At 45.6% G+C, this 16283-nt stretch overlaps 1 protein-coding gene across 7 annotated transcripts in view; it reads right to left on the bottom strand.

The window, feature by feature from the left end:
• The window catches only part of KDM2A (lysine demethylase 2A), a 703602-nt gene that overhangs the window by 96415 nt on the left and 590904 nt on the right, over window positions 1-16283 (bottom strand). For 5 of the 7 annotated variants that reach the window (XM_056531111.1, XM_056531112.1, XM_056531114.1 and 2 more), the window contains 2 exons: window positions 2938-3210; window positions 2600-2731 (listed from right to left, as the gene is read on the bottom strand). The exons of 1 other annotated variant lie outside the window; for it this stretch is intronic. In XM_056531111.1, coding sequence (XP_056387086.1) covers window positions 2600-2731; window positions 2938-3210 — 405 coding nt within the window. The remainder of the gene's footprint in view (window positions 1-2599; window positions 2732-2937; window positions 3211-16283) is intronic. One more of the 7 variants, XM_056531113.1, reaches the window with a different exon arrangement.

Raw genomic sequence — 16283 nt, 5'->3', positions numbered from 1 at the left:
CACAGGGGTCCTGGCCTGTTACTTCTAGGTTATTAAAAATCTTTTATTTTATTAGGAATTTCCATCTCCAAATAGGAACTGAAATACTACTCCAAACGTTATAGTTGGGACTTCCAATTCCCTAAATCACTCCCTGATCTTAAAAAGAAAGATTATAAGACAGATCTGTAAGGGCAACATACATATGTGCGTGGAGAAAGCTGTCAGACTGAGGTGACTGCCAATAGCAGGCCATCATCTCTCTCCAGTAAAATACTACAGGTGTCATCAGTGACGCATGCAGCATTCGCCACAAGACTGACTAGAATAATTTGTTGTCCTCAAGGCTTCTGTTTTTATGGCCCACATAGCTCTGAATTGTAAATTGGAAGATTTCGGTAGAAGGTGAATTGTTATGGTTATTTGTTCATATTTATTAGGGATCGACCGATGTCGTTTTTTAGGGCCGATATCGATAATCGGTGCAGGTTAGGGCCGATAGCCGATAACTTATACCGATATTCCGGTATAAGTTATCGGCTATTTAACCCCCTGCGACACCGCTGCAGATCATTGATTTAAAGCGGGCGCTTTAAATCAATGATCTGCAGTGGCTTTTGCGGGGCCATAGGCCGCCGCCGCCACCCGCTTCTCTCCCCCTACCTGTCAGGGTGGTCCGGGCCATCCATCCATCGTTCCTGTAGTGTCCGGGGGCGTTCCGGGTGGAGGGTGAACCGGTTCGGACTGTCCTCCTTCTCCGGCGGTCATCTTATCCACTCCGGGCAGGCTCCAGCCTAGTACGCTGCATAGACGCCGCTGCGCAGTGACGCCCGTGCGCAGCGACGCACCTGACGTCACGGCGTAGCGGCGTCTATGCAGTGTACTAGGCCGGAGCCTGCCCGGAGTGGAGAAGATGACCGCCGGAGAAGAAGGACAGCCCGGATCGGTTCACTCTTCACCCGGAACGCCCTCGGACACTACAGGAAGGATGGATGGCCCGGACCACCCTGACAAGTAGGGGGAGAGAAGCGGGTGGCGGCGGCGGCCTATGGTCCCGCAAAAGCCACTGCAGATCATTGATTTAAAGCGCCCGCTTTAAATAAATGATCTGCAGCGGTGTCGCAGGGGGTTAAATAGCCGATAACTTATACCGGAATATCGGTATAAGTTATCGGCTATCGGCCCTAACCTGCACCGATTATCGGTATCGGCCCATTACGGGTAAGTTTAATTTTTTTATTGACTCGGAGGGTGGGGGAGGGGCCAAACCGGTATAGCTGTATGGGCAAAAATCCATACCGGTATACCGCCCAGCATCACGGTGGGGGGTGCGACGCGGTGTGGTGGGTCGGGGGTGCGGCGGGTCGGGGGGGGTGCTGGTTGGCATTCGCGGTGCGGTGGGGGCGGTGCGGGGGCATTATCGGCTTATAGGCAAGATAATTGCCGATACCGATAATGCCCAAAATCGTGATTATCGCCCGATAATATCGGCCATACCGATAATCGGTCGATCCCTAGTATTTATACATGTTGCTTAAAAAGCAGAAACATATCCCGCTGCTTTGCAAAAATTAGGATCTGTTCACATGAAGTTTGGCTATCCTGTGTAAACTTCAACTAAAGTTTGTTTAAAAAAAAAAAAACTGTTCACAGATTAGTGTGCGTTCTTTTCACAAGTTTTAGTCAGGCCCCCCTCTCTCCCCCATGAGTGTTTAGACCCTCACCTATCTTTACAACAAGTGGGGAGAGGAGCACCCCCCACTGAGTGTGAGAGATACGGTCCCATAGGCTTCTTCCTGCTTGTTTTGTTGATCCGTTTGGGGTATGAATACTCCAAAATCAAAACTTTTTTTTTTAGTACCTCATAGCCATATCAAGTTTTTTTTTTTTTTTAAAGGACAGTGCCCAAAGTGGATCCTTCAGCCTGTGTCCTATATAAGGGCAGCATATTACAGCTAAAGGTCTGTACTCCTAGTAGCGGGGGGGGAAAAAAAAAAAAAAAAAGCACATTTTGACTAACAGGGATTAATGAATACTCACAGTTATGAGTCCAGCACATTAGATGAGGGGAGTGATTTCTTCGCCTCTCATGCCAGTGATTGACAGTGGTTATCAAAATAATGTTTTTTTTTTTATCCATCCTATTAGCCAAACACCAAACTTCATATAGCTTTGACATCTAGGTATAAGAACTTGTAGCTATACTATGCTGCCATTACACAGGGTAGCACATCCTGCTGATTAGAGATATGCACCACATTGCTGCAGTGTCAAAGGTGGAACATAACTCTAAGCATTAAAATCAGTGGACACTGGTGAGGAAACAAGTGCTAACTACCACTCTTAGCAGAAGATGTTCACATGGCAGATACCTTCAACATTGTACCTAACAGCAATGAAGGAAGAAACAAATCTCCTGCCCGGTAAAAGTTTAAAGGTGACACCAAGCTACAAGGCTATTAATTTGACCATTAAACTCCACTGTTTAACTTTATCTCCATCTACCTCATATATCCATGAAAACCCAATCTCACCATTCTATCGGGAACAGTAGACGGATATTTCAATGAGCGATCCCTGTTTCACACTAAACACCCAGTAAGGAATTTTGGCTACTCACCTCTAGGCAGCCGGGATGGACAATCTCATTGCACACCGAGCACTCCATGAGCTTCCTTTCAAAGTCCTGGGAATCATTGGTCTGATCCACCTCTCCACACATGGCACAGGTGACAGAGTGGGGCAGTCTGGGCTGGAGGACAGAGGCGGCCTAATCAGTGACCTCATTGTTACAACAAGGGCTCACATGAGCTTACCCTAGCATGAATAAAGCTACCCTTTCTTTGCAAAATGTTGTTAAGTGATTAAAGTGGGAAGACTATAACAAACAGAAAGATGGGGCAAAGTTAGATCAATCATTTAAGCTAATGTACAATGCCAGACCGGTGTAATACTCACCGCAAGGCACTGCCTTTGCATGCATGACTGCTTCATCCTGCCTGGACCTCCAAACTTCTTCATGTCTTTGCAGTAATGGCAAGTCCCACACTCTCTTTGGAGACATGCCTGACATTTCCGGCATCTTACTCGTCGCCTCCTTGCGCCAGAAGAGGCAGTTTGTCCAGGAGAGATGGTGGCCACAGGCCGAGTGGCTGAAGTAGCATGACGGGCGGCAGGCCGCATGGTGTGAGGTTTGGTGAACTGGATCTTGGGCCGGAGGTGAACTTTATACTAGATGTAGGGGGGTTTAAAAGAAAAAAAAAAAAAAAAAAAAAGAATAAATAAATAAAAATTATGTGGGGACTTACAAAGAATCAAGAATTATGTCATGTCAGTTTCTTATAAATAGAAGATGTAAGAGCAGATTTTGCCATTTCACTGGTTTTTCATCATTAACTAAATGACTATAAAACGATTGCATTACCAGCAGTCCAATGGAAAACCACAGATCACACTAATCATCATGGGTTCAGTCAAATGACAGAATCAGCTCAACCAGATCGTTTAAACAAGGGGGACTTGTCTCCAGAACAGCCCCTTTACTAACCATGACACAACACAGTTCATGACTCCACTGATGGGCAGACTGTGTACGAGGGGTTTATGGTACCAAGCCCTGCAGGCCTCTATGCCGTCATAAACCAGAAGCAAAATAATATATCGCATGCGTGGAAAATCAAATGTTCCCGGTCAAAAGACTGATTTTCTAGAAATGACATTGGCTTATCACCACATAACATTATGTTTATATTAGGCTTCTACATTATGTAATTTTCTCTGGTCAGAGCCTCCATCACAGATTCCAATCATACTTGATAGGAGGCTTGGTGTACTGCTATTCTTCCTGCCAAAATGACAGACATGACAACAGAATCAAACAGATCCTATTATATTGTAGGTGTCTGTCGAATGATGGAGCCATCAAAACCTGAAGTCTTAGTGCTGATCACTGTAAGGTCACGTGACCTTTGCTGCATCTACCAGATGCTATAACTGAAGCTCCAGCTTGAGTGTGTTGTATGTGCGGATTAGCAAGGCTTACTTGGTTATAAGTAGGGATATACTGAAATTTTGGCTGCCGAAAATTATGGGCCCTTTCGGCATTTTCAGCTAAAGGAATTTCCGGCCGATAATTTTGGGGTGAGTGGTTACAGTGGGTATCAAAATTTTGGGCACCCCAGGTAAAAATTTGTATTAATGTGCATAAAGAAGCCAAGGAAAGATGGAAAAATCTCCAAAAGGCATCAAATTACAGATTACACATTCTTATAATATGTCAACAAAGGTTAGATTTTATTTCCTTTATTTACATGGCATCTGCAAAAGTTTGGGCACCCTGCAGAATTTATAGCATGCACTGCCCCCTTTGCAAAGCTGAGACCTGCCAGTGTCATGGATTGTTCTCAATCATCATCTGGGAAGACCAGGTGATGTCAATCTCAAAGGTTTTAAATGCCCAGACTCATCTGACCTTGCCCCAAAAATCAGCACCATGGGTTCTTTTAACCCCTTAATGACGCAGGACGTAAATGTACGTCCTGGTGATGTGGTACTTAACGCACCAGGACATACATTTACGTCCTGAGCATAACCGCGGGCATCGTAGCGATGCCGGCATCATGCGCGGCAGGTCCCGGCTGTGGATCGCAGCCAGGGACCCGCCGGTAATGGCGTCCCGCGGATGTCCGACATTAACCCCTCAGATGGCGTGATCAATACAGATCACGGCATCTGCAGCATCGCGGTCACTTAACAGGATGATCGGATCGCCCGCAGCACTGCCGCGGCGATCCGATCATCCTGCACAGCAGACGGAGGTCCCCTCAACTGCCTCTGCTGCCTTCCGGGAGTCTTCTGCTCTGATCTGCCTTCCCGCAGACCAGAGCAGAAGATGACCGATAACCCTGATCAGTGCTGTGTCCTATACACTATAAGAGTGTAAAAATTAAATTAACAAAAGTAAAAAAATTAAGTTAAAAAAAAAATGTGAAAAACCCCCTCCCCCAATAAAAACGTAAATTGTCCCATTTTCCCTATTTTACCCCCAAAAAGTGTAAACAAATTATTTTATATACATATTTGGTATCGCCGCATGCGTAAATATCCGTACTATTAAAATAAAATGTAAATGATCCTGTACGGTGAACGGCGTGAATGTAAAAAAAAAAAAAATTCCAAAAGAGCTGCTTTTTTTTAAATAACATTTAATTCCCCCAAAAAATTTATAAAAAATGTAATAAAAGTTTTGTATAAGCAAATATGGTATTAATAAAAAGTACAGATCACGGCGCAAAAAATTAGCCCTCATACCACCGCTTATACTGAAAAATGAAATAAGTTGCAGGTCTTCAAAATAGGGGGATTTTAAATGTACTAATTTGGTTTAAAAGTTTGCAATTTTTTTTAAAGCGTAACCGTAATAGAAAAGTGTATAATCATGGGTATCATTTTAATCGTATTGAACCAGAGAATAAAAAACACGTAATTTTTACCATAAAATGTACGGCGTGAAAACAAAACCTTCCAAAATTTGCAAAATTGCGGTTTTCATTTTAATTTCCCCACACAAATAGTATTTTTTTTGGTGGCGCCATACATTTTATGGTAAAGTGAGTGATGGCATTACAACGGACAACTGGTCGCACAAAAAACAAGCCCTCATACTAGTCTGTGGATGAAAATATAATAAAAGAGTTATGATTTTTTGAAGGGGAGGAGGAAAAAACAAAAGCGTAAAAATAAAATTGTCTGAGTCCTTAAGGTCCAAATGGGCTGAGTCCTTAAGGGGTTAAGGCTTCTTTCACACTATGAAGTTCACCCCGTTATTAAACGTCAGTTTTTAACACAGAAAACGGACGTTTAATAACGTATGAAATAACGGGTGCTAATGGCTGAATAAATATTCATCCGTTAAGACCCGTTATCCCTCATGTATGGCCGAACACCTCTGCGTACAGACTCCCACAGCTGGGACTACTACTATTCCCGTCATGGACCAGACTTGTTTCCATGATGGGAGTAGTAATTCCCTTGCTGCGGGAGTCTGCAGACAGCTGGGAAGGCTACATTAGTGTTTGTACTACTACCCCATCATGGAACAGAGTCTATTCCATGATGGGGGTTGTAGTACAGGGGCTGAGGGATTGATTGCATCGGGTTTCACTTCTGAGACCCGATGCATTCTGAAGTTATTAAGCAAGGGAGCGGGTGGCAAGCTCCGCAACCCTGTGATGTATCAGTGTGTTTTAACTTTCATTTTTTAATCTCCCGCGTGGAGCCCTGAATGGCCGGTACAAAGGAGCCAATCAGGGCTCTTAGAGGGAGATTTAAAAAATGAACATCGTCACTAGCAGGGGCCATATGTATATTAAAAGCACTGTGGGGGGGCAAGATAGTGCTGCAGGGTGGGGGGGCAGACATATAGCCTATATATCTTGCCCCCCAAACAGAGCATTAGATATGACCCCCGCCGGCGCATTAATATATACCCCCCTGCGGCGCATTAAATATATACCCCCCGCATAGCATGCATAATGTAGCCTCACAGCGCTTCTATATGCCTATGCAACTGCAGCGCTATATGTGAAAAGCATTCTAGCAGCAGCATCAGCCACTCGATGCTACTGATAGAAATACTTTTCATACATAGCGTCGTGCCGGCATATATATATATATATATATAGAAGCACTGAGGGGGGGGCAGATAAAGCTATATGTCTGCCCCCAGCGCTTCTATATACATATATCCCTGCAGCGCTATTAATGAAAAGTATTTCTATTAGCAGTGCATAGTGTCAGCATCCGTCTCCTGGCACTATTCGCTCCTTATAGAAATACTTTTCATTCATAGCGCTGCAGCGGCATATGTATGTAGAAGCGCTGTGGGGGAGCAGGTAACGCTACATGTCTGCACCCCAGCACTTCTAAATACATATATCCCTGCAGCGCTATGAATGAAAAGTATTTCTATAAGAAGTGCATAGTGCCAGGAGACTGCTGCTGACACTATACACTGCTAATAGAAATACTTTTCATTAATAGTGCTGCAGGGATATATGTATATAGAAGCGCTGGGGGGTGCAGACATATAGATGTTATCTTCCCCCCCTAAGCGCTTCTATATAAATATGCCGCCACAGCGCTATGTATGAAAAGTATTTCTATCAGCAGCATGGGACGGCCGATGCTGCTGCTAGAATGCTTTTCACATATAGTGCTGCAGTGGCATAGGCATATAGAAGCACTGCGAGGGTACATATACATGCGCTGCGGGGGGTATATATTTAATGCGCCGGCGGGGGGTATATATTTATTAATGTGCCGGCGGGGATCATATCTAATGCGCTGCTGGGGGGCTAGATATATAGGCTATATGTCTGCCCCCCCCTGCAGCGCTATATATCTTGCCCCCCACAGCGCTTTTAATATACATATGGCCTCTGTTAGTCACAATGTTTATTTTTAAATATCCCTCTGAGGGCCCTGATTGGCTCCTCAGTACCGGCCATTCAGGGCTCCCCGCGGGGGATTCATAATTGAAAGTTTAAACACACTGATACATCGTGTACATCGCAGGGTTGCGGAGCTTGCCGCCCGCTCCCCTGCTTAACCCCTTAAGGCTGGAACTCCACTGAGGTTTTTTTTTTTTTTGCAAAAACGTCGTAAAAAACGCCAATTTTCCCGCATGGCGTTTTTTCAGTGAGAAAACGCCGCGTCCAGATGTTAGCTGCAAGTCAATAGTAAATTGCAAAATGCCAGATTCCCTTGGCTTTTTTTTTCAGTTTGGCGTTTTTTTTAATCTTTTGGCTCAGAGGCTAGATTTTCAAATCGCCTGACAAAACCTAGTTTGGGTTTTTTTGCCTTGAAATTGTGGCGTTTTCATCCCATAGAAGTCTATGGGAGAGCAAAAACGCCAAGAAAATCGCTATGTTGGTTTTAAATTTTGCGTTTTTTGCAGGCGGTTTTTATTCTTTTTTGGACTTTGGCGATCCAAAAAAATTATGGAGGTACCTTTTTTATGAAAATTTTGTAGGGTAAAAAAGATACAGTAGTGATGGGAAAAATTGTATCTAACGAGATTTATCTTTTTTATTACAAAATGTTTATACATTTTAAAACAGGAATCTATTTATGTGGGCAGGTAAAGCACTAAAAATGTAGCCGACAATAATAAAAATGTAGTGTGTGTGTGTGTTTTTCACTTTTTTTTTTTTACGTAGTACTACAACTCCCAGCATGGAACACACACTTCCATGATGGGAGTAGTAGTACCTGTACTAATTGACAGATCGCCCGTTGCGATCCTCCTGTATAATGTATAGATGCGTCTGACTGCTCTTCTATGGTCCCTTGCACTGCCGTATTTATACACATATTCATATTTCCTGCAGAGAGCTGTGATTGGCCAGATGGTTCCAGCTGATCACAGCTCTAGGAATGTGTATATACATACGGCAGTGCAGGGGACCATAGAAGAGCGCCCGCTGCATCCATACATTATACAGGAGGATCACTGCGGGTGTCAGTAGTGATACCAACTGTGATCTTTCCTTAACTACAAGTACTACTACTCCCAACATGGAGTACACTCTGCTCCATGCTGGGAGCTGTAGTAAACGCATTAATAGACAGATCGCAGCGGGTGTCAAATTACACTCGCTGCAATCTGTCTATTAATGCAGGTACTACACCTCCCAGCATGGAGCAGAGTGTGCTTCATGTTGGGAGTAGTAGTAGTACCTGCAGGTAAGAACAGATCACAGCGGGTATCACTACTGACACCCGCTGCGATCATCCTGTCTATAGCAGAGTATACAGCGCTTGCATTCCTGTTCTGCACTATACTCTGGGCCGGTCACTCATTCATTCATATTTTCCTCAGAGCTGTGATTGGCTGCAACCATCTGGCCAATCACAGCTCTGGGCGGAAAATATGAATGGCCAGTGATGTGAATAGAACATCACTCAGAGTACAGAGCAAAGGTGTGAGCGCTGTATGCAGTCGCTCCACCTCTGCTATATTATGGACGAGCCCATCGGGTGTCAGACTGACACCCGCGGCGATATGTCTATAGTATAGGTTCTACTACTCCCATCATGGACAGTGTGTTCCATGCTGGGAGTAGTAGTAGTACATAAAAAAATGTGGGGGGAAAAAGAGAAAAAAAAGTTAAAACACACACACACTTTATAAAAAAAAAATTATAAAAATGTTGTTATAAAAACGAAAACATTTTTACATCCCTATTGCATCCTTTTTTTGGTACCCAACTATTTTGTAAAAAAAAAAAATGCCAAAGGGGCCAAAAAGGGCAAATTCCACACAAAGGTAAAAACGCAAGAAAAAACACCAAAACGCAGGGAAAAACTGGCGTTTTTTCTGGCGTTTTTATGCCACAAAAATCGCAGGGCAAAAATCTCAGTGGAGTCCTATCCTAAGGACGGAGCCATTTTTTGCAATTCTGACCACTGTCAATTTAAGCATTAATAACTCTAAGATGCTTTTACCGATTATTCTGATTCTGAGACTACTGTCGTTACTTGCATCCTTTCTTGGTGAAAAATCCCCAAATTTCTACTTTATGTTGGTTTCATAAAATGGACATATTTTTACTTTTTGAAAGAATTCGAGTTCTTCAAAATATAGCAGTAATTTTCAAAATTTATGAAAATTGCAAAATCTGAAGGAACAGATGTTACAGAACTACAACTCCCAGCATGCCTGGAAGTTTAGGCATGCTGAGAGTTGTACTTTTGCAACATCTGGAGGGCTACCGTATGGGCACCCTCAAACATAGGATAGGTGATTTAACCCTTACTCACCCCCATTTGCCAGGGTTTATGTTTAAAGTCCTATAAAAGTCTATGGGAAATATATGTTGCTGCATAACTTCCAAACAGCTGGAGATATTTCGATAATACTTGGTTACATGTTATTTATATGTCCACTTAAAATATAGGATAGTTAATTTAACCCCATTTGTGAGGGTCGGGGTTTTTGTTTAACCCCCTTAAGGACCGAGCCCTTTTTCACCTTAAGGACCAGAGCATGTTTTGCAATTCTGACCACTGTCACTTTAAACATGAATAACTCTGGAATGCTTTTAGTTATCATTCTGCCTCCGAGATAGTTTTTTCGTGACATATTCTACTTTAACTTAGTGGTAAAATTTTATGGTAACTTGCATCCTTTCTTGGTGAAAAATCCCCAAATTTGATTAAAAAAATTAAAATTTTGCATTTTTCTAACTTTGAAGCTCTCTGCTTGTAAGGAAAATGGATATTCAAAATAATTTTTTTTTGGGTTCACATATACAATATGTCTACTTTATGTTTGCATCATAACATTTATGAGTTTTTACTTTTGGAAGACACCAGAGAGCTTCAAAGTTCAGCAGCAATTTTGAAATTTTTCACAAAATTTTCAAACTCGCTATTTTTCATGGACCAGTTCAGGTTTGAAGTGGATTTGAAGGGTCTTCATATTAGAAATACCCCATAAATGACCCCATTATAAAAACTACACCCCCCAAAGTATTCAAAATGACATTCAGTAAGTGTATTAACCCTTTAGGTGTTTCACAGGAATAGCAGCAAAGTGAAGGAGAAAATTCAAAATCTTCATTTTTTACATTCGCATGTTCTTGTAGACCCAATTTTTTAATTTTTGCAAGGGGTAAAAGGAGAAAATTTTTACTTGTATTTGAAACCCAATTTCTCTCGAGTAAGCACATACCTCATATGTCTATGTTAATTGTTCAGTGGGCGCAGTAGAGGGCTCAGAACGGAAGGAGCGACAAATGGTTTTTGGAGGGCATGTCACCTTTAGGAAGCCCCTATGGTACCAGGACAGCAAAAAAAAAAAAAAAATACATGGCATACGATTTTGGAAACTAGACCCCTCAGGGAACGTAACAAGGGGTAAAGTGAACCTTAATACCCTACAGGTGTTTCACGACTTTTGCATATGTAAAAAAAAAATATTTTTTTTTACCTAAAATGCTTGGTTTCCCAAAATTTTTACATTTTTAAAAAGGGTAATAGCAGAAAATACCCCCCAAAATTTGAAACCCAATTTCTCTCGATTCAGAAAACACCCCATATGGGGGTGAAAATTGCTCTGCTGGCGCACTACAGGTCTCAGAAGAGAAGAAGTCACATTTGGCTTTTTGAAAGCAAATTTTTCTCTGGGGGCATGCCGCATTTAGGAAGCCCCTATGGTGCCAGGACAGCAAAAAAAAAAAAAAAAAAAAACACATGGCATACCATTTTGGACACTAAACCCCTCGGGGAACGTAACAAGGGGTTAAGTGAACCTTTATACCCCACAGGTGTTTCATGACTTTTGTATATGTAAAAAAAAAAAATATTTTTTTTTACCTAAAATGCTTGTTTTCCCAAAAATGTAACATTTTTAAAAAGGGTAATAGCAGAAAATACTCCCCAAAATTTGAAGCCCAATTTCTCCCGAGTACGGCGATACCCCATATGTGGCCCTAAACTGTTGCCTTGAAATACGACAGGGCTCCAAAGTGAGAGCGCCATGCGCATTTGAGGCCTAAATTAGGGACTTGCATAGGGGTGGACATAGGGGTATTCTACGCCAGTGATTCCCAAACAGGGGGCCTCCAGCTGTTGTAAAACTCCCAGCATGCCTAGACAGTCAGTGGCTATCTGGCAATACTGGGAGTAGTTGTTTTGCAACAGCTGGAGGCTCCGTTCTGGAAACAGTGGAGTACCAGACGTTCTTATTGGGGGAGGGGGGCTGTGTAGGGGTATGTGTATATGTAGTGTTTTTTTACTTTTTATTTTATTTTGTGTTAGTGTAGTGTAGTGTTTTTAGGGTACAGTCGCACGGGCGGGGGTTCACAGTAGTTTCTCGCTGGCAGTTTGAGTTGCAGCAGAAAATTTGCCGCAGCTCAAACTTGCAGCCGGATACTTACTGTAATCCTCCGCCCATGTGAGTGTACCCTGTACGTTCACATTGGGGGGGGGGGGGGGGGAGGGGAGGGAGAAACATCCAGCTGTTGCAAAACTACAACTCCCAGCATGTACGGCCTATCAGTGCATGCTGGGAGTTGTACTTTGCAACAGCTGGAGACACACAGGTTGTGAAACACCGAGTTTGGTAACAAACTCAATGTTTTGCAACCAGTGTGCCTTCAGCTGTTGCAAAAGCTACAACCCCCAGCATGTACGGACAGCGGAAGGGCATGCTGGGTCTTGAAGTTATGCAACAGCCGGAGGCATACTACATTGGCTGGGGATGCTGGGGATTGTAGTTATGCAACAGCTGGAGACACACTGGTTTGTTACTTAACTCAGTGTGCCTTCAGCTGTTGCAAAACTACAACTCTCAGCAGTCACCGACAGCCAACGGGCATGCTGGGAGTTGTAGTTATGCAACCACCAGATGCACCACTACAACTCCCAGCATGCACTTTAGCTGATTGTGCAAGCTGGGAGGTGTAGTTATACAACAGCTGAAGGTACACTTTTCCATAGAAAGAATGTGCCTCCAGCTGTTGCAAAACTACAAGTCCCAGCATGCCCATAAGGGCATGTTGGGAGTTGTGGTGGTCTGCCTCCTGCTGTTGCATAACTACAGCTCCCAGCATGCCCTTTTTGCATGCTGGGAGCTGTTGCTAAGCAACAGCAGGAGGCTGTCACTCACCTCCTGTTGCTCAGGGAACAGGTCAGTCCCGCCGCCGCCGTCGCTCCTGGGGCCCCGATCCCAACAGGGACGCCGGGGATCGGGGTCCCCAGCACCCGGGGTGCACGTCCCGCACCCGCTCACGTCCTCCGGAAGAGGGGCGCAGCGGGTTGCGGGAGTGACACCCGCAGCAGGCGCCCTGATTGGTCGGCCAGGAATCCGGCCGACGAATCAGGGCGATCGTGAGGTGGCACCAGTGCCACCTCACCCCTGCTGGCTCTGGCTGTTCGGGGCCGTCTCTGACACTGGAGACCCGTTTGACCCGGAATCGCCGCAGATCGCTGGACTGAATTGTCCAGCGATCTGCGGCCATCGCCAACATGGGGGGGGGCATAATGACCCCCCTGGGCGATATGCCGGGATGCCTGCTGAACGATTTCAGCAGGCATCCGGCCCCGGCTCCCCTCCGGCTAGCGGCGGGGGCCGGAAATGCTCAGGGCGTATCCATACGCCCTCGGTCCTTAAGGACTTGGAAACGGGGGCGTATGGATACGCCCTATGTCCTTAAGGGGTTAAAGTCCCATGCAAATCAATGGGAAATTTATGTTCCCACATAACTTCCATACGGCTGGAGATATTTCAATACCTGGTACATATATTGCGGGTCGGGATATGAGGTTGGGACAGGACAGGATAGGAGGTCGGGGATAGGAGGTCGGGGATAGGAGGTCGGGGATAGGAGGTCGGGGATAGGAGGTCGGGGATAGGAGGTCGGGGATAGGAGGTCGGGGATAGGAGGTCGGGGATAGGAGGTCGGGGATAGGAGGTCGGGGATAGGAGGTCGGGGATAGGAGGTCGGGGATAGGAGGTCGGGGATAGGAGGTCGGGGATAGGAGGTCGGGGATAGGAGGTCGGGGATAGGAGGTCGGGGATAGGAGGTCGGGGATAGGAGGTCGGGGATAGGAGGTCGGGGATAGGAGGTCGGGGATAGGAGGTCGGGGATAGGAGGTCGGGGATAGGAGGTCGGGGATAGGAGGTCGGGGATAGGAGGTCGGGGATAGGAGGTCGGGGATAGGAGGTCGGGGATAGGAGGTCGGGGATAGGAGGTCGGGGATAGGAGGTCGGGGATAGGAGGTCGGGGATAGGAGGTCGGGGATAGGAGGTCGGGGATAGGAGGTCAGGATATGTCCACTTAAAATATAGGATAGTTAATTTAACCCTTAACTACCCCCATTTGTGAGGGTTGGGGTTTTTGTTTAGAGTCCCATACAAATCAATGGGAGATGTATTTTCCCACATAACTTCAGTACAGCTGGAGACATTTCAATACCTGGTACACACATTCGGGACGGGATAGGAGGATGGCATAGGAGGTCGGGATATGGGGTTGGGATACGTCAACAATATATGAGGACAGGATATGAAGTCAAAAGCTTCCTCCATTTATTTTCCTCCCCATCAAGGATTAGGAAAGAAAAAACGGGCAACACCGGGTACTCAGCTAGTCTATCTATCTATCTATCTATGTATATATATAAAACTCAACGTGTGTGTGTGTGTGTGTGTGTGTTCCAGCATCACGTCCAAACGGCTAAAGATATTAACATGAAACTTGGCACACATGTTACTTATATGTCAACAACAAACATAGGATAGGTGATTTAACCCTTACTCACCCCCATTTGCCAGGGGCGGGGTTTATGTTTAAAGTCCCATACAATGGGAAATATATGTTACTGCATAACTTTAAAACGGCTGGAGATATTTCGATAATACTTGGTCACAGGTTACTTAAAATATAGGATAGTTAATTTAACGCTTAACTACCCCCATTTGTGAGGGCCGGGGTTTTTGTTTAAAGTCCCATGCAAATCAGGTCGGGAAAGGAGGTCGGGAAAGGAGGACGGGAAAGGAGGACGGGAAAGGAGGACGGGAAAGGAGGACGGGAAAGGAGGACGGGAAAGGAGGACGGGAAAGGAGGGCGGGAAAGGAGGACGGGAAAGGAGGACGGGATATGACAACAATATATGAGGACGGGATATGAAGTGAAAAGCTTCCTCCTTTGGTTATTTTCCTCCCCAACAAGGATTAGGAAGGAAAAACCGGGCAACGCCGGGTACTCAGCTAGTCTATAACTACGTGTGTGTGAGTGTGTGTGTATGTTCCAGCACCACGTCCAAACGGCTAAAGATATTAACATGAAACTTGGCACACATGTTATATATGTTACTGCATAACTTCCAAAAGGCATGAGATATTTTGATAATACTTGATCACATGTTACATATATATCCCCTTAAAATATAGGATAGTTAATTTAACCCTTATTTGTGAGGGTCGGGGTTTTTGTTTAAAGTCCCATGCAAATCAATGGGAAATGTATGTTCCCACATAACTTCCGTACGGCTGGAGATATTTCAATAACTGGTACACATATTATGGGTCGGGATAGGAGGACGGGGATAGGAGGACGGGGATAGGAGGACGGGGATAGGAGGACGGGGATAGGAGGACGGGGATAGGAGGACGGGGATAGGAGGACGGGGATAGGAGGACGGGGATAGGAGGACGGGGATAGGAGGACGGGGATAGGAGGACGGGGATAGGAGGACGGGGATAGGAGGACGGGGATAGGAGGACGGGGATAGGAGGACGGGGATAGGAGGACGGGGATAGGAGGACGGGGATAGGAGGACCGGGGATAGGAGGACCGGGGATAGGAGGACCGGGGATAGGAGGACCGGGGATAGGAGGACCGGGGATAGGAGGACCGGGGATAGGAGGACCGGGGATAGGAGGACCGGGGATAGGAGGACCGGGGATAGGAGGACCGGGATAGGAGGACCGGGATAGGAGGACCGGGATAGGAGGACCGGAATAGGAGGACCGGGATAGGAGGACCGGGATAGGAGGACGGGGATAGGAGGACCGGGATAGGAGGACCGGAATAGGAGGACCGGGATAGGAGGACCGGGATAGGAGGACGGGGATAGGAGGACCGGGATAGGAGGACCGGGATAGGAGGACCGGGATAGGAGGACCGGGATAGGTCACTTTTTTTTTGCAGTGCTATAGCTCCCATAGGGAGCTATTGCACTGCACACACTGATCTCCTGTGCTGATCCCTGCAGAGCCATAGCTCTGCACAGATCAGTGAGATAGGGGGTCGATTGCTCTAGCCTGTAGTTCAGGCTTGGAGCAATCAAACCCCGATCGGACGCCGCGGACACAGGTAAGGAGACCTCCGCCTGCGTCCTAGCTGATCGGAACATCGCGATTTTATCGCGATGTCCCGATCAGCCCGACTGAGCTGCCGGGAAGCGTTTACTTCAGTTTTCAGATGCGGCGGTCAACTTTGATCGCCGCTTCTGAAGGTTTAACAGCGTGCGGCCGTGCGGCCTAAGTGGTTAAAGTCTCATACAAATCAATGGGAAATGTATGTTCCCACATAACTGCCAAGCGGCTGGAGATATTTAAATAACTGGTACACATTACAGGTCGGGATAGGAGGTCGCGATAGGAGGACGGGATAGGAGGTTGGGTTAGATGGTCGGGATAGGAGGTCGGCATAGGAGGTCGGCATGGGTCGAGATATGAGCACGGGAAAGGAGGTCGGCATAGGAGGATGGGATATGACAATATATGTGGACGG

This window comes from Hyla sarda, chromosome 7, assembly GCF_029499605.1.
Source record: "Hyla sarda isolate aHylSar1 chromosome 7, aHylSar1.hap1, whole genome shotgun sequence".
Taxonomy (NCBI): Eukaryota; Metazoa; Chordata; class Amphibia; order Anura; family Hylidae; genus Hyla; species Hyla sarda.
The sequence above is the reverse complement of the archived record's forward strand: the minus strand, read 5'-3'. Positions and strand labels throughout refer to the sequence as shown.